This window comes from Xyrauchen texanus, chromosome 11, assembly GCF_025860055.1.
Source record: "Xyrauchen texanus isolate HMW12.3.18 chromosome 11, RBS_HiC_50CHRs, whole genome shotgun sequence".
Taxonomy (NCBI): domain Eukaryota; kingdom Metazoa; phylum Chordata; class Actinopteri; order Cypriniformes; family Catostomidae; genus Xyrauchen; species Xyrauchen texanus.
The window spans coordinates 33,521,176-33,547,541 of NC_068286.1; the positions used below are offsets into that span (position 1 = coordinate 33,521,176).

A 26,366-nucleotide genomic window follows, 5' to 3' on the forward strand; every position below is an offset into this window, starting at 1 on the left:
ACTCACTAATGCATTTGCTAATATAGCAAAATCCTTTTTATTTCACTTTGAAACTTGTGATTATTGTTCATTATAACCAAATATTAATATCTATAGTTAAAGAAAAAAAAAAAAAATTTGAATCTATTTTTTGTGTGAGGATGGATATTTTTTGATACAACATCAGTACCGGAAGTATCAATACTTTAGGATTGATCTGCCCATCCGTGGCTTCCTGCTTTTTCAGAAAGTGAAAAAGATTAAAAATTGCAAAACAGGCCCATTCTGTCCTACTAAAATAACTTATTACGCTCATTACATCGAAAGGACAACTTCTGAACTTGTAACTATGAACTTCCCAGGAGGATTTGAATGCATTGAAACCACAACACAACTGAAGTAGTTTTTATATTGGCTATATGTTTAACATGTGGATTAGACATATAATAAAAAAAATAAAATACAAAAAAACTCATACATAAAATATTTTAACATTGAATGAGTCATATTTAGTGACCATTATAGAGACTGGGCTCTTTTCATTTGGGCCAGTAAGAAACAACCCAGCAACCACACAGAACACCCTGGCATCTGCATAGCAATGTGCTAAAATCACAGTTAAAACAACTTAACAACATCATAGTAACAACCTTGCAACCACCTAGACACCCTAGCAACTGCAGAGCAATGTGTTACAAACACAGAAAAAAAAGTAGCAAAATCATAGTAACAACCTGGCAAACACATACTCTAGCAATGCTTTAAAACACACAGTAGATCTGCTTGACAACTGCATAGCATGCCCAAGCAACCAACCCAAGTAACCACATACTGTATCAGAACACCCTAGTAACCACATACTCTAGCATCAATGTGCTAAAAAATAAATAGAACACTTTAGTAACCACCCAGAACACCCTAGTTTATAAAAAAAAATATATATTGTTTGACATTTTCATGAGCGCTGGTTGATTCATACACATCTAGGTTAAATGTAAAAGGTAAACATGTTTGATTGACTTTTATATGAACAGGTTCTGGAAAGGCAGAAGACTGATAGCACATAAGTTTAGCATTATTTCACAGCTTTCATTATGTTTATCAAACTTTATTCATCAAAAAACTAATTTTGACTTACATGAGCAGTTTCTTGTCTTCCCCAGTGCAGACAGACAACGGAATACAAATTATCTGGTGCACGCTTCGCTTGTGATGTTTGCGATTTGCAAAACTAATAATTCAGAACGATTTATTAATCTTTTTGATTGGTTGAAATGAATCAGATTTAAAAGATAAGACTCACATGATTCATTCATGAATCAGACATCACTATCGCCGATCTGTATGCATTTTTGCATGTACTACTTGTTATTTTTTTTGCAGTGATCAGTCGCAAAAGTACTGAAAGGGTCTGGAGAAATTTATCGGAGTAAAAGTATAGTTTCTCTTCAAAATGTATTGATGTAAAAGTCTACTTCAAATAAAGTACAAACATTAAAAAACTGTTCTTAAGTACAGTAATGAAGTACTGTAAGGATAAAAAAAAATTGAAAATAAATCACATTTAAATAAATAGGCAGTCTGCACTGTATGCACACGTGACATGATAGGTCTAAATTTACAAGACACATTATACAGTATAACGTTATATTAGCTTTCATTGATAAGCATAATTGTAATGCCAACAGAAAGATTACATGTTCTTATTAAACAGATTATTTAAGAAGACATGTTTGAGTAATGTGATCACACAGTTTAAAACTTAAATAAATATGAAATAACAAATAATTAAAATATGGTTAACAGAGAAGATTAGAGCAATAGTGTGCAATGAGAGATTCCCTCTCTCAAGGGAATTCCCTCTCTCTTACAATTCCATCTCTTCTTCCTTTTCTCTCTTCCTCCAATGGCTGGTTGAAAACGACTTGCCTGTAGTCTTTTTACAAGGCAGTAACAAATTGCATGATGCATAACGGCAGTAAGGCTGCGAGTACACAGTACCTTGAACTCTAACCAGATGATATATTAATACTTAGACAGCTCTAAGTATTCAAAGCTAATTCAAAACTGATGACCGTCATTTTAATCCTATTCTGTGTGCATTTGTTCAGTTTCCAGCCAAAGAACTTAAGGCTACGTGAGAGCCCCTTATGATTCAAGTAGAACCCCAATTCCGAAAACGTTTGGACAGTGTGGAAAATACTAATAAAAGCAAAAAGGAGTTATTTGTAAATTATATTCACCCTTTGATATATTAAAAGCACTACAACTTAACATCATCTGATGTTTTACCTTGTGAATTTCATTGTTTGTTTGTTTTTAATGTACAGTAATTTCAAATCTAATGATTGCAATACACTACATACAAAAATGTTAGGGTAGTCGAGTGTTTACCATTGTGAAACATCACCATTTCTTCTAATAACACTTATTAAGCATTTAGGCACTGAAGACACAAGTTTGTTACTTTTAAAAAGTGGAATTTTCCCAAATTCATCCATTATGCATGTCTTCAGCGGCACAATTGTACAGGGTCTTTGTTGCCGTATTATGCGCTTCATAATGCAACACACATTCTCAGTTGGAGATGGTCAGAACTGCAGGCAGGCCAATCTAGCACACACACTCTCTGATTATTCGGCCAGTATGTGGTTAGAAGTTGTCCTTTGGAAAATTCCAGGACGTCACTGGAAAAGATGGTGCTGGATGGCAGTATATGCTGCTCAAAATGTTTTACATATCTGTCTGCATTGATTGTGCCCTCTCAGATGTACAAGTTACCCATGCCATGGGCACTGACACCCCTGGCCCATAGAGACACTGTCTTTTGTACCTGAAGCTGATACCAGCTTGGATGGTCCTTTTCCTCTTTGGTCCGGAGACCACAATAGCTGTTTTTCAAAAATTATTTGAAATGTGGACTCATCGGACCAAAACACATGGTTCCACAGTTCTACTTACCATTTAAGATGAGACTGAACCCAGAGAATTTGGCAGCGCTTCTGGACAGTTTTTATGTAGGGCTTCTGCTTTGCATAGTAAAGTCTTAAATAGCATCTGTGGAATGGTGTTGACTAACAAAGGTTTACTTTGTATAGATCTGATAGATCAGAGATCACACGCATTCAGAAGAATATAATTGACAAATCACTTCTTTTTTTTTTTTTTTTTCAGAATTATTCGGAATTGGGGTTGTACATTCACTTTACATGCATTTATTGCATAACTTTCTCTATGATTGAGCATCAATACATCTGAAACTCCGTCTTATTAAAGCCATAATTATTTCTTTCATTAAATTCTGTAATAGATAGGTAATAAATTTCAGTGCCTCGACAAGGTTTCAAACAAATTCCATGTTCCCTTTACAAAAAGCTTCACTACGATGCTGCGCTGCTAAGCGCTACGGGGAACAACTCTAACTGTGAACCGAACTGAAATAGCGTGTGTAACACGTCAATGAACATTGACCGGAATATATAGCCTCGGCTGATGTAATCATTAGATGCACCTGCGGCCAGGCTATAAATGGATACGTCACCAGGTGTCGTCAGAAACTGTTTTTTCAGAGCGATTCTGTTTCTGTGTGTTTTACAAACCCTGTCAAAACTTTCTTTCCTCTGTTAGGAGATAGAATCAGTTAGGCAGTGTGCAGTGAACGTTGTTCTCTTTTCTCTTCTGTTTAGAAAATATTATATATACCTGTATATATTTCTAAAAAAGAAAGAAATAAAAAGAGAATGACTCAAAGCCGCAAACGGTGCGTGTTCCCCTCTTCTCGCTCTATAGCTGAAGACGACACACACCAGTTTTTGCTGTTTGTTTGGGGGTAAGAGCACGCTGCTCTCGCATTGCAGCAGGGAAGGTGCGAGCACTGCGATTTGCTTTAACAGGCAGAGTGCGTCGTGCTCGCCTCGCTTGCTTCCGGGAGTCAGCACTCACGAAAAAAAAAAAGGTCATTCGTGGGGCTCTTGCATGGATTTGGATGAGGAGCAAGAGACGGGTTGTTCCCTTTCTCTCACTTTCTCCCCAAACCCAGATGGTCCTTCACATGATCTCGAAGCGTGTTCCGACGCTTCTTCGGATCATAAGGTGGATCGCGATTCTCTTCCCGCCTCCGAGCTTTCCGTCCGCGAGAGAAAATCTATGGAGGAATTGCTCGATGTTGTTACTCGTGCGGTTGCCAGATTGGACTGGCCACGCGAAAAAGAGACCCCCAAACGCTTCAAATTAGGGGATAGATTTTATCTTCCAGTCTAAGAAAGGGAACGCCTCATGGGTCCCTTCCCTTCTTTGATAACCTCCATGAAGAGCTTTTTTCGCTCATGGAGAACCCCTAAAAAAAAAAAATTATATATATATATATATATATATTTTCTTCCCGTGTTCACATACCCTCGGCGTCATTATATTTGACTATCGTGGGTGCTGAGGCACGGGGGTATTCAGTAATGCCGCCGGTCGAAGAGACGCTTGCGGGCTATCTCTCGCCGGGCTCGGCATCGTCACTTAAGAAGCCCTCTCTCCCCTCAAAGCCTTGTAGGACAACCTCCACTTTAGTGGGAAGGGCTTATCAAGCAGCAGGTCAGGCTGTTGCTGCTCTGCACACTATGCTGTTTTACAGGCGTACCAGGCTGACCTCCTGGACGACCTGAGTGTGGGTTCTGCGCTTGACGAGCAAGCCTCAGACCCGCCTCGGTCCTGACTGAAGGGAGGCTCAAAAGCAAAGCGTGGCGAGTCGTGCTCCTCCTCCCAGGGATTGGGTACAGTCTCGCCGCCCTCGCCAGCCCCCGAAGCAAGACCTCAGGACTATAAATTCTAGTTAGAGAAAACCCTGACGGTCTTGCGCCTAGATTAGGGGGTAGCTCCCCTCGGGATGGGGCGCGTGCTTCACTTCACCCCTCCCGGTACCCCCTCGAAGCCCCTCCATTCCCGCCACCTCTTGGTGTTTCGGGTTGCAGAGGCTTTCGTCAAAATTGGGTGTTTTCACTGTTCCTGCATTTTATTCAGGACGCAAAACACTCGACAACCCCTCAACAGGAAGTGTTAAAATATAATACCCATCTCAGAGATCCTGGCAGCGTGGAAACTTCTGCCAGATATATTCTTTTCTGTGGGTCTTATAAGGGCGTCAGGATTTAATTCACTCGCCGCTTTTCCGTGTTTCAACGGCGTGTTCTCACTACCGTGAACCGGATTTCTTTTTATGTAAAAACAAAAAAACTCAATCCCCTGGTTAAAGGGGCCATAGTATATGTTCCCCTTCCAGAGAGAGAGTTAGGTTATTACACTAAATACTTCCTGTTTCCCATGGAGGGTGAGGGGTGGCGTCTGGCTTAGATCTTAAAGCTTGAACTACCCGTGGGTGTTCAAGTCCATGATGATGCCTGTCAAGACGGTCGTGTCTCAAGCCCTACAACTCGTTTGGCTGGTCACCATCGATCTTATGACGCACTTCTATACTTCATTTAGAAGTTCTGCCACAACATGGAAAGTTCCTGAGGTTCACTTCCGGGGGCGAAGTCTTCCAGGGTCAGGTTCTTTCACTCAGCCTAGCCCTTTTTATCAGCACATTCACAATGCATGATGTAGTGCTGGCTCCTTGCGACTCCGGGGCATCTGCATTCTGAATTATGTAGGCGACTGGCTGATCCTAGCACAGTTCCAAGAACTGGCAGTTCAGCACAGGGACATCGTCTTAGCTCATCTGTTTTTCTGGGGTTGAGGCTCAACGCCAAGAAAAGCGTCCTCTCTCCCACTCAGAACACTGTCTATCGGGAGTTCAATCACAATGCGGGCACAACTGTCTCCCGCTAGGATTGAGTCCATTCATATCACCCTGAGCAAAGTCAGGCTAGGTCAAGGTTGCACTGTTATCAGTATCAACGATTTCCAGGTCTCAGGGCGACCGCGTCCACGGTGATCCCTCTGGACCTTCTGCTCAAGAGACCATTTTTGTTGTGGCCAAAAGCCAGGGGATTTCTTCCAAGGGCCAAAAACCCCTAGGCTAAAAAGGGTTACGCACCTCAGGCTCCGTTCCCTTTCTATGTGGTTCAGAAGAGGACCTCTTCGCCTCTATGAATAGCGCAATGTCTCCTCTACTTCTCCCTGAAATCACCCAGCCCCCTTGGGTCTGGACGTTAAGACACATACATGACCCAGAATGCGTCTGTATGCATTTCTTTCCGCGGTTTCTCTGCTCCCGGGAGTCTTGGCGATGTTCACCAGCAAGGGTCTTGCCTCCTATTAATGGCGCTGCGCTGGCCGAATAGGATATGTTTCTCGGAGCTAATTCCTCTCCTCAACGGCTCGCCTTTGGCGATTCCGAACAGGGAGGACCTTCTCATCCTTGGCCCAAATTGTGAAACCTTTCATGTCTGGCCCCTAAGGGTACCAAATGAGGTTCACAGGGTTTTCTCTTGAGATTATCGAGACCATTTCAAGTGCTAGGGCTCCCTCCACTTGGAACTCATCTGGGTAGATTTTACAGGGCAGAAGAGGACCTCTTCGCCTCTGTTGATAGCGCAATGTCTCCTCTACTTCTCCCCGAGTCGCCCAGTTCCCCCTCGGGAGGGGCTGATCGTAGTAAGGCATACATAGCACAAATGCGCCTGCATGCATTTCCTTCTACTAAAGTTCTTATTACAGAACCAGCTTACTGCCAGTTTTCTTCAGTTCTGGATTTTCTGTAGAAAGAAGCGGGCACTTGCCTCGCCACTGCCAGGTTCTATGTGGCCACTGCGGTTTGCCATGGCTTGGTGGGTGGGGTGCCCTCAAAGAGGCATCCTCATTATTGCCCGGGCCACGAGGCGCGCGGTCAAGCTTCGCCAGTAGGTTTTAGGGCGCACTCTACCAGAGGGCTCTCCTCCTCTAAAACCTTGGCTAAAGGTCTCCCTCTGCAGCAAGTTTGTGATGCGGCAGGTTGTCCTCTCTGCACACATTCAGTAGATTTTTATAGTTTGGATGTTTTGCCACTCCGGGCTCTTATGCCCTTGAGTCGACATCTCAGCTCATACCTGAACAAGTTTGTGATGCGGCAGGCTGGTTCTCTCTGCTCACATTCATCAGTTTTTATGACAAGTTTGTATTGCGATAGGGTTCTCTTTGCACACATTCATCGAACTTTAAGGGTTAGATGCTTTGCTACTCCGGACTCTTATGTCCTTGAGGCGACATCTCAGCCCATGCCTAAACAAGTTTGTGATGCGGCAGGCTGGTCCTGTCCGCTCACATTCATCAGTTTTTATGACAAGTTTGTGTTGCGATAGGGTTCTCTTCGCACACATTCATCGAACTTTATGGGTTAGATGCTTTGCTACTCCGGGCTCTTATGCCCTTGAGTCGACATCTCAGCTCATGCCTGAACAAGTTTGTGATGCGGCAGGCTGGTCCTCTCCGCTCACATTCATCAGTTTTTATGACAAGTTTGTGTTGCGATAGGGTTCTCTTCGCACATTCATCGAACTTTATGGGTTAGATGCTTTGCTACTCCGGGCTCTTATGCCCTTGAGTCGACATCTCAGCTCATGACTGAACAAGTTTGTGATGCGGCAGGCTGGTCCTCTCCGCACACATTCATCAAAATTGAATGGTTTAGATGTTTATGCTACTCCGGGCTCTTATGCCCTTGAGTCGACATCTCAAGCTCATGTCTGAGACCTCTTGCGTTTTTGTGAGTACACTGCACAACCGTAGGGGTCCGGACAGCCCCAAGTGCTGCGGCGTGGGTATTGCGTTCCCTGTAGCACTTAGCAGAGCAGCATCGTAGTGAAGATTTATGTAAAGGGAACATCTCGGGTTACATGTGTAACCCTTGTTCCCTGAAAAAAGCGGAACGAGATGATGCGCTGCTTTGCCGCACTGGGACGTCCCAGGACTGCTCCTCAAAAAGAAGTATCTGACGACACCTGGTGAGGTATCCATTTATAGCCTGGCCGCAGGTGCATCTAATGATTACATCAGCCGAGGCTATAAATTCCGCTCAATGTTCATTGATGTGTTACACACACTATTTCAGCTCGGTTCACAGTTAGAGTTGTTCCCCGTAGCGCTTAGCAGCGCAGCATCTCGTTCCGCTTTTTTCAGGGAACAAGGGTTACACATGTAACCCGAGACGTTTGTCAGTATTTCCACCTGTTTTATCATTTTGAGAAGACAGACACCTGGACATACTGGCCAAAGTGATCAGCACATTTGGACTGGACAGCTCCTATTACAAAGCACTTAAGTTCTACCTTATAATGAGAGAGATACGTCTGGGTTTGGGAGACTACATCATAAAATCACGAACGACATTAGTTAAGATGATCGTTAAAGCTTAAGTTGCAACATTATCGGGAAACCCAGCCATAGTGAGTATTTCCTTCCAGGGCACTAATGGTCATGTGTCTCACACAAGTGCACATTAACACATTTTCACATGAATCACTGGACATACACTTTCTGACAATCTGATGTTGCTTGGCATGCTCGGGCCATCTGATCTAGCAGAGGGTTCAGCCCAGACCTAGGAAGGTGTTTAATGGGTGGAAATAGGTGTATTTAATTGCATGTCAAGTCTGCCACCACTGCCAGGGTTAAAGGACCTGTCTGTTCCTGTAGCTGTTAGCCCTCACACCTCCTTCAGCCAAACCATCACTGTCCCAGTAATCACAATCATCAACAGAAGTCAACCATTTTTACCCTATGATTTACCAATATGTACGGAGACCCCTGACAATTTACCTCAGATTAGTCTGCAACTCACCAAACTTATCTGCCATTTATGAATAAATAAATAAATAAAAAACCTTACTTGGGGTAACTTTGGGGATGGGTCCCTCCACCCTGAAACAAAGCCAGAAATGTTTTTTGGGTTGCTCGAATGGAGCCTGGGATGGCTGAGATTCTAGGCTAGGATTAATCTCTGGGGACCAGTTTTAAACAATCACTCATTGTAATACTTCATTAAAGTGCCCACTGTGCTTGGCTTGGCAACAATGAAAAGAGAAGCTTGCGTTAAAGCTGTTGCCATGCATACAATCTTTTTATAATTGAAAAAGAGGCAACTGACTTTTTTATCTCATTGTTATGGATGGCAGATTTTTAGTTTTGCAAAAGCAGGTCAGAAAAAGAAAAACCTTCGCTCAGTAATTTGGCTAATTATTTTTTTAAGTAATGACCTGTGTTTTTCTTTCTTTTTTTACACAATACATTATGTATGATGCCAGAGCACCCATATGGAATAAAGATTTATGATTGTGGCCTGAAGACACTGCTTAAATTGTTTGTATAGCTAATGCAGCTTTGGAAAGTTTCCATTGTTTTTTTTTGGAGTACTTCTCTTCCACCCTAATTTTTGTTGGCCTTCATAGATCTAATTGTTTATGAAACATTCAAAGCTTGCAGTGTATTCAAGAAAATATTTTACAAGGTCTTTAATCACATTTCAGTAATTTTTTCCCCTATTTTTTCTCTCTCTACAGTTTGTCCTGGCACCGATAACAAGCTCAGTACACTGTCTGATTTGGACCAACAGTACAGAACTCTTCGAAAGTTCTATGAAAACTGTGAGGTGGTCATGGGTAATCTGGAGATAACCAGTATCGAACGGAACCGCAACCTATCTTTTCTGAAGGTGAGCTAAGATTGAAATCAATGGTACATGTTATAGCTATGTTTGTTTCAACTTTGCATCTGGATGGATTACAGTTTATACATTTTTAATTTTGGCATGTTTTAAAGTGTTAGGTCTCTTAAAATAGACAAATATCTCAATGTATTTGCCTTTGTGTCATTCTTTACCAATTTGACTTCCTTCCATGGAAAATAAAAGAAGTTTTGAAAAATGTTCACACTGCTCTTTTACATATAACAAATACACATGGTGTTCATGAGCTATTGAGCTCCACAAAAGACATAAAAATAAGAATGCACAGATACAAAATGTGAACATATGGCAACCTCGGTGGCAGTCACGAAACTCGGGTTGATGCATATGAGACCGCTTCAGCACTGGCTTCAGACTCGAGTCCCGAGATGTGCATGGCGCCACTGCATACATCTGCCGCCACTTGTTCAGCCCTAGACCTTTCTTTTCTGCAGGCAGGAGTACCCCTACAGCAAGTGTCCAACCATGTTGTGATTACAACAGACGCCTCCAAGCTAGGATGGGGCATCGTGTGCAAAGAGCACTCAGCCACTGGTTCCTGGATGGGACCGCGACTGTGTTGGCATATCAACCTCGAGTTGTTGGCAGTACTGCTCACCCTGCAGAGGCTTTAGCCATTGATCCAGGGCAAGCATATTTTGGTCCGGATGGACAACACAGTGACAGTAGCATATATATACCGCCAAGGTTGCTTACGCTCAAGTCGCATGTCGCAACTCGCCTGCCGTATCCTCCTCTGGAGTCAGTGACTGAAGTCGCTGCATGCCACTCACATCCCAGGCACACTCAATGCCACAGCAGACATGCTGTCATGGCAGGTGACGCTCGGGGGAGAGTGGAGACCCCCCCCCCCCCAGGTGGTCCAGCTGATTTGGAGTCAGTTCAGCAAGCTGCAGAAAGACCTGTTTACTTCCAGAGGATCCTCCCACTGCCCGCTCTGGATTACATTTTATAATGCTGCTTTTTTTTTTTTTGTTAGAATGTTTTGGAACAACTTGACTTGCATTGTATTTACAGAAACACCTGATATCTCCATCAAACTATATATTGTTTGTGTTCTGTATAAGAAAGAAAGTCATAAGAGTTTGAGGTGGCAAAAAAGTGTGTAAATGATGAGAGAATAATTTTTTGGGGTGAACTATTCCTTATAAAAAGCATTTGTTTTTCACAGAGTTTTGAATAAAGAGCAATCTATATAAAGCCAATTAAATTGTTTGTTTGCACTTAGAATCACAATGACTAAATTTAATTAGCTTTGCATTGCTTGTGCCTGTGATTGTGCCTGCTTAAACAAGATTCAGGTGGTTAGTGAATACGTTCTTGCAAAAAAATACTATGCACAAAAGTGGTGCAACTGTTTAGAGAATTTACCCCTCGGCGTACAGCTAATACAGAACATATAAAACAAGTAATCACAACAAAATATCTTTGTTTGTTTGCTAAAGTATGTAAAAAATGTTAAGCATTCACACTTGTGTTCACACTCAGATGTTGATCTGCTGTGTTGTTTTTGCAGACCAAGCTGGATTTGCAGCACAATGGAGCCCCACTCCAATGAATTAATGCTTCAGTTGTTCTGTCTGGCTCTTGTTTTCTAACAAGGGTCATTCATTGGAGTCTCTGTGGTCATTGTATAGTGTGAAGTAGTTTCAGGGCTGTAGTGTGGATGATGAGACTCTCTTGATAGAGTGTTATTATTATGAGCAACCACCTCTCACTTTCACCCCCAAACACAGACACAAACACACATTTAGAGTTCCCACGGTCATGGAAGATCTGGAAATAAAAGGGAATTTATTAAAGAGTATTTTAGGCCCAAAAAAAGTCAATTTGCAAAAACTCTTTAAGAGCATAGAAAAGTAATGGACATTTCTATGAATAAACATTTATTCTAGTTTTTCTCTGCTCTAAAATATTTCATAGGCTAACTGTTGGTTTTGTGTAGTGTAACTTGAATGGTCAAATATGTTAAAACCTGGATGTAAATGACCTCCTCCGAGGGATGACACCTGACACAGCGGCTCAGAGGAGAGGTTCTTTATTCTTTTCAAACACAACGTGCACAGAGCACTTTTAAACAGTCAGCTTTTATCACACACAACCACAGTAATTCTTATGTCCCTCTCTCTCTGTCATGGAGGCCCTCTGGCTGCCTTTTATGCCGCTCTCCCCGTGCTCACTGAAATTAGAGACAGGTGTTAGACATAATCTAGCTCAGGTGTAAGCGCCCTTACCGCTTTTCTCTCCCGGACGGGCGCTTGACCACGCCCCCGCTGCCACATACCCCCACCGCCCGACTCAGGCCGGGGCGCCATCCGGCCTGTCTACCACTCCCCCCCATTTCTGGAGAGGAAGTCGGCGACAGCAATCTGCACCCCCGGTCTATGGACCACCTTGAATTTAAAGGGCTGGAGGGCCAGATACTAACGGGTGATCCGGGCGTTAGTATCTTTCATGCGATGGAGCCACTGCAGTGGGGCGTGATCCGAGCAGAGGGTGAAGGCCCGCCCCAGCAGGTAGTAACGGAGGGTGAGGACTGCCCACTTGATGGCCAAACACTCCTTTTCCACGGTGCTGTACTTAGTCTCCCTTAAGGAGAGCTTACGGCTAATGTACAGCACCGGGCGCTCCTCCCCCTCCACCACCTGCGAGAGTACGGCCCCCAGCCCTCTGTCTGAAGCGTCCATCTGCAAAATAAAAGGGAGAGAGAAGTCAGGTGCATGAAGAAGCGGCCCCCCACAAAGTGCAGCTTTAATCTGCATAAACACCTGTTGGCACTGCTCCGACCATTGGACCGGATCTGGAGCCCCCTTTTTAGTGAGGTCAGTCAGCGGGCTGGTGACATCCGAATAATTAGGCACAAACCTCCTATAAAAGCCAGCCAGCCCCAGGAACTGCCTCACCCCCTTTTTGGTCTTGGGTCTAGGGCAAGTCGCAATCGCCGCGGTTTTGTCAATTTGGGGACGCACCTGGCCATGACCCAAGTGGAACCCCAGATACCGTACCTCCACACGCTCAATCAGCGACTTCTTAGGGTTTGCCGTGAGCCCCGCCCGCCGCAGCGATCTCAGGACGGCCCTCAGATGTTGCATGTGCCGCTGCCAATCATTGCTATAAATGATGATATCATCCAAATAGGCAGCGGCGTACGCGGTGTGAGGTCTGAGGATCCTATCCATGAGTCATTGAAACGTGGCTGGTGCTCCAAACAAACCGAAAGGAAGCGTCACAAATTGGTGTAATCCAAACGGCGTAGTGAAGGCTGTTTTCTCACGGGGACATTGGTGTCAAGGGGATCTGCCAATAACCCTTTGTTAAATCCAAGGTCGAATAAAATCGAGCAGTACCTAACCGATCGAGCAGTTCATCAACACGGGGCATTGGGTACGCGTCAAATTTAGACACCGCGTTGACTTTTCTGTAATCCACACAGAATCGAACAGACCCATCACTCTTGGGAACAAGAACAACCGGGCTGGACCAATCACTGTGGGATTCCTGTATTACGCCCATATCAAGCATCGCATCTAATTCCTCCCGTACTATTTTCTTTTTATGTTCGGGTAAGCGATAGGGGCGGCAACGCACCACCACGCCCGGCTCGGTCTCGATGTGGTGCTGCATGATGTTTGTATGGCCCGGCAGAGGGGAAAACACATCCGCAAATTCCTTCTGTAAATCGGAAACCTCTGTGAGTTGACGCGGTGAGAGGTGGTCTCCACAAGCAACCGGAGTGTTAAGATTGCAGTTTTTGTTTACCTCCAGTCCGAGCTCCGCCCTCTCCGGAACTACTGTGGCCAACGTCACAGAGGCCGCCTCCTCCCTCCACAATTTCAGGAGGTTGAGGTGATATATTTGACATGCGCCCCCTCTATCGGTACGTTTAACTTCATAATCGAGATCCCCTACTCGTCGTGTGACCTCAAAAGGCCCTTGCCACTTGGCGAGTAATTTAGAGCTCGATGTTGGGAGTAATACGAGTACCTTGTCTCCCGGTGCAAATTCCCTTAGCCGAGTACCCCTGTCATACAGCCGGCGTTGGCGTTCTTGAGCTTGGAGCAAATTCTCCTGTGTTAGTCGCCCCAGTGTGTGGAGTTTTGCTCTAAGATCGAGAACGAACTGAATTTCATTTTTACTATTAGAAGGTCCCTCCTCCCAAGCTTCGCGGATGATGTCAAGGACCCCGCGTGGGCGTCGCCCGTACAGGAGCTCAAATGGGGAGAACCCTGTGGAGGCTTGCGGGACCTCCCGTACTGCAAATAACAGGGGGTCTAGCCACTTATCCCAATTTCTAGCGTCATCGTGTACGAATTTACGGCTCATGTTCTTGAGCGTTTTATTAAATCGTTCCACTAGGCCATCTGTCTGTGGATGGTAAACGCTATTGCGAATCGATTTAATGCCCAAGAGCTCATAAAGTTCGCGAAGTGTACGTGACATAAAAGTCATGCCTTGATTGGTGAGGATTTCTTTCGGAATCCCCACCCGGGAGATTATCTTGAAGAGTGCCCCTGCAACACTACGTGTGGAGATGTTGCTCAGAGGCACCGCTTCCGGATATCGCGTTGCGTAATCCACTAGGACTAACACGAAGCAATGTCCGCGTGCTGACCGTTCTAATGGCCCGACGAGGTCCATCCCAATTCTTTCGAAGGGGACCTCGATCAATGGAAGAGGGCGCAATGGCGCTTTTGGGGTGGCCGGTGGGTTTACCAGCTGACATTCACGGCACGCCGCACACCACCTGCGGACGTAACCGCCAATGCCCGGCCAATAGAAATGGGCTATTAGACGGAGAAGTGTTTTCCGTTCCCCTAGGTGACCGGCCATAGGATTATAGTGAGCCACCTGGAAAACCATTTCCCGGCGGCTTCGTGGAATCAATAATTGTGTCACTTCCTCTTTCGTTTGAGCGTCCTGCGTCACTCTATATAACCGATCTTTAATCATGGCAAAATATGGGTATGAAATGGCGATGCCCGGCCGAAGCTGTTGACCATCAATTACTCTCACTTGGTCAAGAGCATGTTTAAGGGTTTCCTCCCGCGACTGCTCTAGAGGGAAGTCCCCCTCAGGGAATTCCCTGAGAGGAGGGGTGGCCACCTCGCCCCTTCCCTCGTCATTCAGAGCAGCCGAGGACGGCCCCGGCTCCGCCTCCCCTGCCAAAGCATCGCACACCTCTTTATGCAGGACCCATCCGCACAAATACCCTCTAAAATATCTTCAAAATTCGGCCAATCAGTACCCAAGATTAGCGGATGAGTGAGGCGGGAACTAACCGCTGCCTCCACACTATGGTTTCTTCCCCTGAATTTAATCGCCAAAGTCACCATGGGATACTTGTGAACATCCCCATGCACACACCTCACCCTCACCAGTTTAGCTAAACCCAAAGCCCCGGGTTGAACCAAGCGTTGGTGGATGGTGGTCTGATTGCAGCCGGTATTCAGCAAAGCTTGGTAAATACCCCCCCTGATCCTTACCGGAATCCGGTATGCTCCAGCCCGATTGGGGGAAGCCTGCAGTACGTCGGAGACCCGCACCACCATCCCCACCTCCATCAGCGGACACTGATCCCGGAAGTGGTCCGGGTCTCCGCACCTCCAACAGGCCGGCCCAGGCGTTGCGGCTGCACTTGTGCTGGCGGGCGCCCCCACCTGAGGGGGAGAACAGCTGAATGATGGGGAAGGGGAGGGTACATTCTCCCAAGGCCGGGAAGCTGGTCTCTGGTACACTCCACGCCTGCGCGGGGCAGGCACGGGCCCTGGGGAGAGAACAGAGCGAAATGACATAGGGGAGGGGGCGAAGGCAGGGGCAGACACAGGGGAAGGGGAAAGAGAGAGAGAGGAGGAGGGCTCGTCCGCCCTCGGGATCGCCGCCAGATGGTCCTCCGCAAGGCGAACGGCTTCCTCCAGCGACGCCGGGCGGTGGCACTGGACCCGCTCCTCCATTTTCCGGGGCAGCCGTTGGCCAAATTGCTCCAGTACCACCTGACCGATAACTCCCTCGACGTCGCGGTCCCCCGCGAGCAGCCACCTCCGACAGGCGTCCCGGAGCCGTTGGGCAAACGCGAACGGGCGATCGGACTTTTCCAACTTCATGCCCCGGAAGAGCAGACGATTCTCTTCCGGGCTCCGACCGAACCGTTGCAAAATGGCTCTTTTTAGGTCTGTGTAGGCCAGGAGGTTAGTTGCCGGCAGTTGTTGAGCCGTGAGCTGAGCTTCCCCGGACAGGAGTGGAACTAGGCGGGCTGCCCATTGTTCATGTGGCCAGCCCCAGATTTCTGCTGTCCCCTCAAACAAATCCAGGAAGGCCTCAGGATCATCTGCTGCCCCCATCTTCTGTAACGTGGGCGGGGGCAGCGTGGAGCGGGGGTCCGGGGTCATGGCTGTGGCCGGCGCGGCCTCCTGGCTGAGGAGGCTCCAGATGGCGTGCCGGTCCTCTGCCTCAGCCCGCATGATCTCAAAAAAATGGTGATCCTGGTCCTGCCGGAGCTCAAGCAGGGACTGTTGGTGGCTCTGGTGTAGTGTCGCGAGGGACTGGAGGACCTCCGTCAGCTGGGAGGACTCTACGGGGCGACCCATCTCCATACTTGGATGAACAAATCCCGGGTTTCGGCACCAGTGTAAATGACCTCCTCCGAGGGATGACACCTGACACAGCGGCTCAGAGGTGAGGTTCTTTATTCTTTTCAAACACAACGTGCACAGAGCACTTTTAAACAGTCAGCTTTTATCACACACAACCACAGTAATTCTTATGTCCCTCTCTCTCTGTCATGGAGGCCCTCTGGCTGCCTTTTATGCCACTCTCCCCGTGCTCACTGAAATTAGAGACAGGTGTTAGACATAATCTAGCTCAGGTGTAAGCGCCCTTACCGCTTTTCTCTCCCGGACGGGCGCTTGACCACGCCCCCGCTGCCACACTGGACTACAATCTGTTTGTAACAGTTCAACATTGACATTAATTTTAATTCTTTAGATGTGACAGAAAAAATATCATGTGTTTTTACATCTAAAGTTATACAGGTTTATGCACGTTAGCCTTATAGTGATCATGGTAAAATCTATTCAGGACTCTTTATGAAATCTCTAAATATTTTTAAATATCCATGTTCTGGATTCAATTGTGGTTTCTTTGTCTGAATGCTGACACCTACTGGTTATTATAAGAACTGTAGTTTATAAGTATTTAGCAATCATCTCGTTTTAGTCAGAGCACATGGTGGAGATCTCAAGACTGCAAACATGTTCTTCTTTCTTATATATTTGCTCCTGAGAATGGCATAATCTGTAAGTTTTATACTCTAAATCATCTTTATGTGATCTTATTATGTGGATGTCATAAGATTGTGGATTTGAGCATAATCTATATTCTGAATATATAGTGTGAGCGAATAGAGATTTCACGTAAGTTTAGATATGCTGAAGATATCATAGTTTTCTGAATTCACATATATTGCATATTATATATATATATATATATATATATATATATATATATATATATATATATATATATACGTAAAGACATTTGATTAGATTTAAATGGTTTCAGTCTATGTATGTGTTTTTCTTCATATTGTCAAGTATGTACATAATCAAAGGGACTTTGTAAGAGACAATATTCTGAGAATATCTTTATTGTTTGTTGCAGTTTCACACAAAAGACAAAAGAAAAGACAAAAGATAAAGGAAAATGGATTTCAGTAAAGAAGTTTGAATTCCAATCCTGTGTATGCCTTTTCCTGGTTCTCGTGTTTAGCTCGCTGCTAAAGCTTGTATCGTAAACGCAGGCCGAGAGCAGAAGAATCCAGCTCTTTTATAATGTTCAATCTGTTTTTAAATCAAAGTAGCTCTCTGGAAATATTCTCCCACACTGTTTTTTTGTTTTTGTTTTGTTTTTTCAAGTTTTGCCCTTGCAACAAAAGGATTTTTTTATTTTGGGATGTGTTAAAGAGTGACTTGAGAATAGGAATTAATTAATCAGCACCAAAACTGTTGAAATATGAAATGTAATTAGATTTACTGATAATTGCAATGCAGGGTAAAATATAAATGAGGAGCACTGTGTGTGAGGATAGAATGATGAATTTAGTTATTTGTTATTCATACTATTTGATTTTTATAGGTTTTTCCTAGTAGTCACTTAAACTTGGAATGGTGGTGGCATAGTGGATAAAGCACAGGGCTGTTAATCAGAAGGTCATTGGTTTGAACCCCCACGGCCACCACCATTGTGCTCTTGAGCAAGGCACTTAACTCCAGGTTGCTCCGGGGGGATTGTCCCTGTAATAATTGCACTGTAAGTCGCTTTGGATAAAAGCGTCTGCCAAATGCATAAATATAATAAATATAAATATAAACAACGACAATTTGTCAGCAACTGAACACTAATAAGTTGACTCTACTGAATTGATTAAGTCATTCCCTCAATTGAATTGGATGTCTCCAAATCTTGTGTAATTAAGTTCAATTAACTTGGTGTTTATATAGAATAAACGTAACTATTTAAATTCAGGTAACTAGATGTAAGTAGACATAACTCAGATTTGCTATTTAAATGTTGTTGTATAAACAAAATCATTTTAATTTGAAGTGAATGAACTGAGTTTGAGTTATTAACCTGAAATTTTAAGTCTGTTATTTTTTTAAGAAAACATAAGTTCAAGGAACTTATACATTTGGGTAATTGTTCCCTTTACATAAAGCTACACTTCTGGTGCTGTGCTGTGCTGGAAGCGCTTTGGGAACACCTTCCTGTGTGTGACCAGCTGTGAATATGTGTGTAACACGTCAATGAACATTGAGCGGAATTGATAGCCTCTGCCGGTGTAATCATTGGATGCACCTGGGGCTGGGCTATAAATAGATGCGTCACCAGAGCATCGTCAGATTCATTCTGTACGTATGTGTTTATACGAGCCTGTCAAACTTTCTTTCCTCTGTTAGGAGTTAGAATTGGTTAGACAGTGCGCAGTGAGCCTTTTCTCCTTTCACTTCTTTCTTAAAAAAAAAAAGAAAAAAAAAGAATGACTGAAAGTCAGAGCAAACTTGTTCCCTTGCTTACGCTCTATGGCCGAGAGGGACATGTATCAGTTTTGCTTTGTTTGTTTGGGGAAGAGCATGCTGCTATCATGTTGGAGTGCGAGCATTGCGATCTGCTTTCGGGCAAAATGCTTCGCTCTCGCCTCGCTTACTTCCGGGAGTCAGCGCCCACACTTCATTCGTGGGGCTCTCTCATGGATCTGGCTGAGGAGCGAGAGACGGGTTCGTCCCTTTCCCTCACTCTCTCCCCAGATCCAGCTGATCCTTCTCGAAAGCCTGAAGTGCACCTCGGCGCCTCTTCGGTTCACGAGTGGGGCGCTGAATCTCTGTACGTTCCACGCACAATAATAAAGCAGCTAACAACAACCCCCCCCACCACCACCACCCCCACCCCCAAACGCTCCAAACAAGAAGACAAATTTCTGTCTGGTGGCCAAAATGAATAAATAAAAGAGGGAAGGGAACCCTATATCAGTCCCTTCCTTTTTCTTCATGACCTCCATAACAAGTATTCTCATTCATGGAGGAATCCTTATACTTCCCGTGTCTTCGTGCCCTCGACGTTGACATATTCGTCTATCGTAGGTGCTGAAGCTCGGGGGATTTGGTGATGCTGCCGGTAGAAGAGACACTTGCGGGTTATCTCTTGCTGGTTTCAGCATTGTCACTTAAAAAAAAAAACACTCTCTCTCCACAAAGCCTTGCAGAATTACCTCCATCTTAGTGGGGAGGGCTTATCGGGAAGCGGGTCAGGCTGGTGCTGCTCTGCACATGATGGCAGTGTTACAGGCGTACCAGGCTGACCTGCTGATGGACCTGAGTGCAGGTACCGCTTTGCTTACTGGCCTATTCGGGGACACTATGATCACAGTTATCTCCAGGTTCCAAGAGGCGGAAAGCCACAAGGAAGCCTTTGGGCAGTTTCTTCCTCGCTGCACTCATGGGGCGGACCCGTCGGCCACCCAGACCCGCCTCAGTCCTTCTAGAATGGAGGCTCAGAAACAAAGTGTGGCGAGTCGTGCTCCCCCTCGCAAAGATTGGAGACAGCCTCGTCACCCTCAGCAGCCCCCAAAGCAAGACCTCAGGACACTAATTTCTAAGAGAAAGAAACCCTGACGGTCTTGCACTTAATCTTGTGGGGGTAGCTCCCCTCGGAACGGGGCGCGCGCTCTTCGCCCCTCCCGGTACCCCCACGAAACCTCTCCATTCCCGCCGCCTCTGGTGTTTCGGGAGGTAGAGGCTTCCATCAAAAAGTTGAGCGTTTCGCTGCTTCCTGCATTTAACCAGGACGCGGAACACTCAACGCCCCCTCAACAGGAAGTCTTAAATTAATACCCATCTCAGAGTACCTGGCAGTGTGGAAAGTTCTGCCAGATATGTTTATGTGGGTCCTAAGAACAGTAGAAAAGGGATATAGAATTCAATACACTCGCCTCTCGTGTTTCAACAGCGTGGTTCCCACTACCGCAAACCGGAGCAGGCATTTATACTGTCGAAAAACTGCGAAATCTCTCAGTCTAAGGGGCCATAGAACATGTTCCCCTTCCAGAGAAAGAGTCAGGTTATTACAGCGAATACTTCCTGGTTCCCAAGAAGGGTGGGGGGTTGCGTCCAACCTTAGATCTTCAAGGCTTGAACTGCCCAATCAGGGTGTCCAAGATGCTAACTATCAAGACGATTGTCTCACAAGCCCAACATCAAATTTGGCTGGTCACCATCGATCTCATGGATGCATATCTTCATATAGAAATTCCGCCACAGCACAGGAAGTTCCTGAGGTTCACTTTCGGGGGCAAAGCCTTCCAGTATCGGGTTCTTTCATTCGGCCTAGCCCTATTAACCCGCACATTCATGAAATACATGGATGCAGCACTGGCTCCTTTACGACTCCGGGGCATCCGCATTCTGAATTACATTGACGACTGGCTGATCCTAGCGCAGTTTCAAGAACTGGCAGTGCAGCACAGGGATATTGTCTTAGCTCATCTGGTTTCTCCGGGTCTGAGACTCAACGTTAAAAGTGCGTTCTCTCACCCACCCAGGGAATCACTTATCTGGGGGTTATATGGAATTCGATCACGATGCAGGCACAATTGTCTCCCGCACAAATCATTTCCATTCAGAACACCCTGAGCAAGGTCAGGCTAGGTCAAGGTTGCACTGCTCATCAGTATCAATGAATACTAGGTCTCATGGCGTCTGTGTCCGCCGTGATCCCTTCGGGCCTTATGCACATGAGACCATTCCAGCTGTGGCTTAAAGCCAGGGGGTTTCATCCAAGGGCCGGTCCCCTAAGGCAAATAAGAGTTACACGCTGCAGGCTTCGTTCCCTTTCTATGTGGTTCAGACCCCGGTTTCTAACCTCGAGCTGATGGCTGTATTTCTGGCCCTGAAATACTTCCTCCAGAGGCTGCCTGCACCAAGACATGGCAGCCTCTGGAGGCTGCACCAAGACATGGCAGCCTCTGGAGGCTACCAAGACATGGCAGCCTCTGGAGGCTGCACCAAGACATGGCAGCCTCTGGAGGCTACCAAGACATGGCAGCCTCTGGAGGCTGCACCAAGACATGGCAGCCTCTGGAGGCTACCAAGACATGGCAGCCTCCAGAGGCTGCCATGTCTTGGTGCAGGTAGGCAATACAGCGGTAGTCTCTTACATAAACCATCGAGGAGGTCCACGTTCACGTCAGCTGAATTTCTGGCACATCAGATTCTCCTTGGGGCCCAGGGCTAGCTCCTGTCACTCAGAGCAGTTTATATCCCTGGATGCCTTTATTCCCAAAGCGCTTCCAGCGCTGCATCTCGTTCCGCTTTTATCAGGGAACAAGGGTTACATTCAAGTAACCCGAGACGTTTTTAGTTAAGACCTGAAATTTTTTATGTAAGACAACATTAGTGTTTACAGTGAAGCTGTTGTGTATAATAATCATATAGACCATCATATAGGTCTGACAATCATTTCCCAAGGATATATAAGCAGGTTTCCCTCGTAATGGTGACTATTCTTCTGGCATCCCTCCACCTCCCCGTCTCAACTTTATATTTTTATTATGTCTACAAATTATTATTTAAAAGTTGTCTTTCTATTTCTTGCTTTAGTCAGAAACTCCGGGGGGATCTCAGAGCTCTAGCCGAGTCCCATGCTTGAGCTCTTGCTTTGTGAACATCAAGCCAAATCTGTTTTCCTTAATGTGCTCCAGGAATATTTGAACCAGTGAACTCATGAAGTGTATTTAGATGTTGTTTAGTATCCAATTTCAACGGTTTCAAGAAGTAAAATTTGTAATGAAATATGTATGAAGGAAATAAAACATGAAATATATAGACCCTCTTTACTTTCTTTACAGTCATTCCTGGTCTTACTGATTCATCATTGTTCATTACTCCAAAGAAACATGCAATGTTTGTAATGTTTTACCAAAATGTAATAAATTGTTCCGTTTACGAAACAACTTTCCTTTTAGACTGATGTTACCAAGCCCTCTTATAGAGGTCAACCGATATGGGTTTTTTCAGGCAGATGCCGATCTTTTGAAATCCGGGTTGGCCGATGGCCGATAAATGCTGTCGATTTATTTTGGCGCTATTTGGCCGATATGTGCTTTGAACCTTTTATTTGAAAGATAAAATGTAACACAAATAATTACTTAAGATAGACAAAATTTCTCAACAAAAACTTTTATTGAACACTTGACCAATCTGCACTTGTACACTTAAATTAAAAATGTATAATGGAAAAAACATATTGTATAAATAATGTATAACATATATATTAAGTTGCAGGATACTAATTATTTGTTGATATGTTGAACATATCAACGAATAATTAGTATCCTGAAACTTAAACCGCCAAAAGATAAACAATTACACAAAGATAAACATTTATATAGGCACAGTGATTTAATTTCAGGAAGGTCTACTAACATTACTGTTCAGGTGTGGTCTAAAAAGAAATCTAATAAAGTAATCAATTGTAAAATAACACTGCCTAGTTTATCATAGATAGATTAATGCTTATTAAAGCAGAAGTTATTCATTCAAGAGTTGTAAGTGATTTTCTCTTTGCCTTTTGTTGTTTGATTCGCAGTAATGGCTCAATTGTCAGCATGTTTATTAGACTGCTTCCCCTTTAAGACCGAGTGCAGATCTAATAGGCTCCTGATGCACCATATTTTCTCCCAACTATTTCCATAACTACGTCCATTTAAGACATAAACTGTGTTTAAGTGAATCTCCAAGCTGGTCGTTTTGACATATTTTTGTGTATATGTGATGCTCTTGTTCTACCCACTCCATACGGGACTCGAACTTAGGTCTCTGGCATGGGAGGCGGGTGCTCTAACAAGGAGACTAAAGGCTACAGTGAGGTTTTACACACTGCACAGCTATCTACCATCTGGCTCCCGTTACATATAGTTGATTGTTTAGAGGCCTATACTTTGCTTGTCTCGTTGCGGTCTGTTTCGGAGCGTGCACCGCCATGGGAACATTATCTCTTGCGCTCTTTTTATTATTATACTCGTCCCGCAATTTAGCAACAGTAGCTAGACTGCATTTTACAACAATCACCGATCGTGCTGATTCTGATGTTAAGTTTGAGTTTTAGGGAGAAATGTCAGTGTACCGCTGTGAAGGGAAGGAATTTGTGCTAGACAGAATGCGGCTTATGTATAAATATTCTTTTTATAATCTTTGGAAGGCGAAATCTAAAATAAAATCAGACTAATATCACAGATCTAAACCAGGCTATGTTTAGTTCTGTCCTCCGTCGTCACTCATTAAACAGGGCTCGTGTTGTGCTCGCTGTGGCACCGCGTGAGAGATCTCTCTCTCTCTCTCTGAATGTGCATAGCCAAATTGCATCACAGACAAATGGTTTAATATTATTATACATAGAAATGGCTGGTGAGATAAAATAACTTTCTCTTTATAGCAATAATAAACGTATTTTCTTAATTTCTCCAGTACCGACAGCAGAAGCGTTAACGTCCGAGCTTACCAAAGCCAGTCCTTCATTAGCCTATAGTGTGTTGGTATTTTTTATTACTTATTTCTCTGCATTGAGTGACAACCCTCTCAAATATAAGACACACAAACAGAACAAATAAAAGTCTCAGATTCACTGTCTGTAATTTCAAAATTCTTGCTTACTTATTGTGACATGATAGCAACCCTTCTGCTCTGATAATCCAACTTCAACTACTATCAATATCCAAAGTAGCCGAACGTCATGTCGAGTTTGTCGTGTTTTTTTCTCGAAGTTGGCAGTAACATATCAAAAGTTTTTAATTAAATATAAAGGAGTTATAAGAATTTAATCCTTACCGTTTTTTCCAAGGAAATTAGCTCCTTCCTTAGGCACTGGATGAGGTCTGCTCACTCTGCTGGAAAATGACTCTAGGGGCAGCGTGCGCCGAAAACGTGTTCCACAACAACACTAGGCTGCCCACAGATGCGCCTGCCTAATAATCAGCTTGATATACTTGGATATTGGCCAATGCCGATTATGTTAAAAAATGCAAAAAAATCAGCCGATTAATCGGTCGACCTCTAGTTATGATGAACCGCAAAGCATGATGGAGAGTTATGTGTCCAATTATCTGCAGCGGTGTGCAGTTACAGGTATGTCCTTATTAGTGGGTAAACGGGAGTATGGCTAAAGAAAAGGGATGTTTGAAATGCTAGCAGCAACTACAGTCAACAGCTTGTCCTATGATAGTAGAGTTCATACTTGGTAACATGGCTACACATTGGCTCTGTTCCAAACTCTAGTGAGCTGCCAAGTTAGACATCATTAGTAGGTATCTTACTCTCAGTGCACAGGAAGTTACAATGTAAAAATAGGCAGCAAAACTATGCTGGCTAATGAGAAACCTCATTTTGGCCTTAATGTTGGGAAGCATTGCATATACCCTTCACAGATAATGCAATAAAATGTCAATTTTAAATATAACTATATTTTATTTATATTGTATATAGAAAAGACCCACTCTATCACCTTTTTATTTGTGTTTGTCTTTTATTACCAGGTCGTTAGCTTAGCAGTAGCCTATGTGCTTGGTGCGGGATAAGTCATCACGTACACACTAACCCGTTTTCATTTGTAAAATCAGTTTTTAATTTTCTAACATTAGATTTTCCAAAAGTATGCTGTGTATTTTCATACATCTCTGTTATTGGTGGAGAAAAATGCAATTTTAGTGTTGATGAGAGGCAGAAAAGTAGCAAAATCAATTCCACGTCCACACTAATCATTTGAAACACCCATTTTCAGTTTCCTTGCGTAATTGTTTCCCTAAGTATTCATCAATAGAGAGTGTTTTCTTAAGTCTCTGTTTTTGCTGGAGGAAAATACAGTTCTATTGTGGATGAGAAGTATAAACATACAGTATCTGGAACAGAACCAGAGTCCTAGCAAGATATATGCAGTGGCATTAGCATTAGCTAATGTAGAAATAAAATAAAGGCATTAATTTTATTCAGGCTCACTGGATCTTACTGCTGGTCTTCGATATGATTGCACTTAATCTTAACCTTACTGAAAGTAAAGGGCAAAACTGATCACGTATCAGCAGTTAGTAATAACTTCTGTCCTATTTTAGAAAGCCACTGTTGTTTCCCATTCCTGGCGCCAAGGTTTCTCATTAAATCTGGCACAGCGCTGTGGCAAGGTCTCAGAGGTGAAATAATTTCCAAAGAGCAATTACAGGCACCAGGAATTCCCATGATTACCATTATATTAAAAGGTATGACTATAAAAGCTAATTATAATTGAACGATCACAATTTATCTGAATAAGGCTTCATCTTTCCCTGCATCACAAGAGGAAATGCTGACCGTTTAAGGCACCAATTTATATCACATCAATTGTACATTCATAGTTGTTTGAAGCAACCTTTCAAATGTACTTCAATCTTTCATTTCTTGGCAGAACATCTGCACATGCCAAGTCTATTTCTCTGAGTTAAGTTAGGAGGAAAAAATATATTTTTGTTTTTGTTAACTTGAAGGCTTTAAACAAATGCCAATATTGCGTTAAGCACAGACCAAGTTTAGCTCAAGAAAAGTCAACCTGCTATTTCCAAATTCACTGTGAGATCAGTCTGGTCACAACTAGCCCCAGTCTCCCCTGTATAAAAATCCATCAAAATGCCAATTTGACAGAAGACTGAAAAATTATTGTTTTGCAAAACTACAGAAAACAGAAGTAGAATAACATTGTATTGTAAAAATAACAGCACTGTGAATAGGAACAAACTTTTTATGTGGGATGACTTTGGTTGTTTTTGTTGTTTTAAATATTGTTGTTATAAAGCACTTTCTAAGACCTACTTTTTTCTAGCTTTTGGTATAATTTAACAACTGGAACAGAATTATGATTGAAAACATACAGTAATTAACTATTTGAATTCTATATGGGTTGAAATTATTACTCACTTTTTATGGGACTTTGTTTAAACACCCTTTTTGCCTTTGTTTGTGTGGCAGTGACCAGGGCTGGACTGGGAAGAGAAATCGGCCTAGGATTTTACATAGCAACTGGCCCAAAAGCCAATTTGACCAATAGTTGTTGAGTGGTCCTTTTCAGCAAATCACTGCACCATTTTTTGGTCCGTTCTGCATAATGCAGTGGCTCATTTTAGCTTATCGCGGCTCATAAGGCCATTTTGCACGACCCACCGGACCCCACG

The 26,366-nt window shown here is 44.0% G+C and overlaps 1 protein-coding gene across 1 annotated transcript in view; it reads left to right on the plus strand.

Moving 5' to 3' along the window:
* LOC127651349 (receptor tyrosine-protein kinase erbB-4-like) overlaps positions 1–26,366 on the plus strand; it is a 213,951-nt gene that overhangs the window by 35,177 nt on the left and 152,408 nt on the right. The window contains exon 2 of the mRNA XM_052137124.1: positions 9,444–9,595. Coding sequence (XP_051993084.1) covers positions 9,444–9,595 — 152 coding nt within the window. The remainder of the gene's footprint in view (positions 1–9,443; positions 9,596–26,366) is intronic.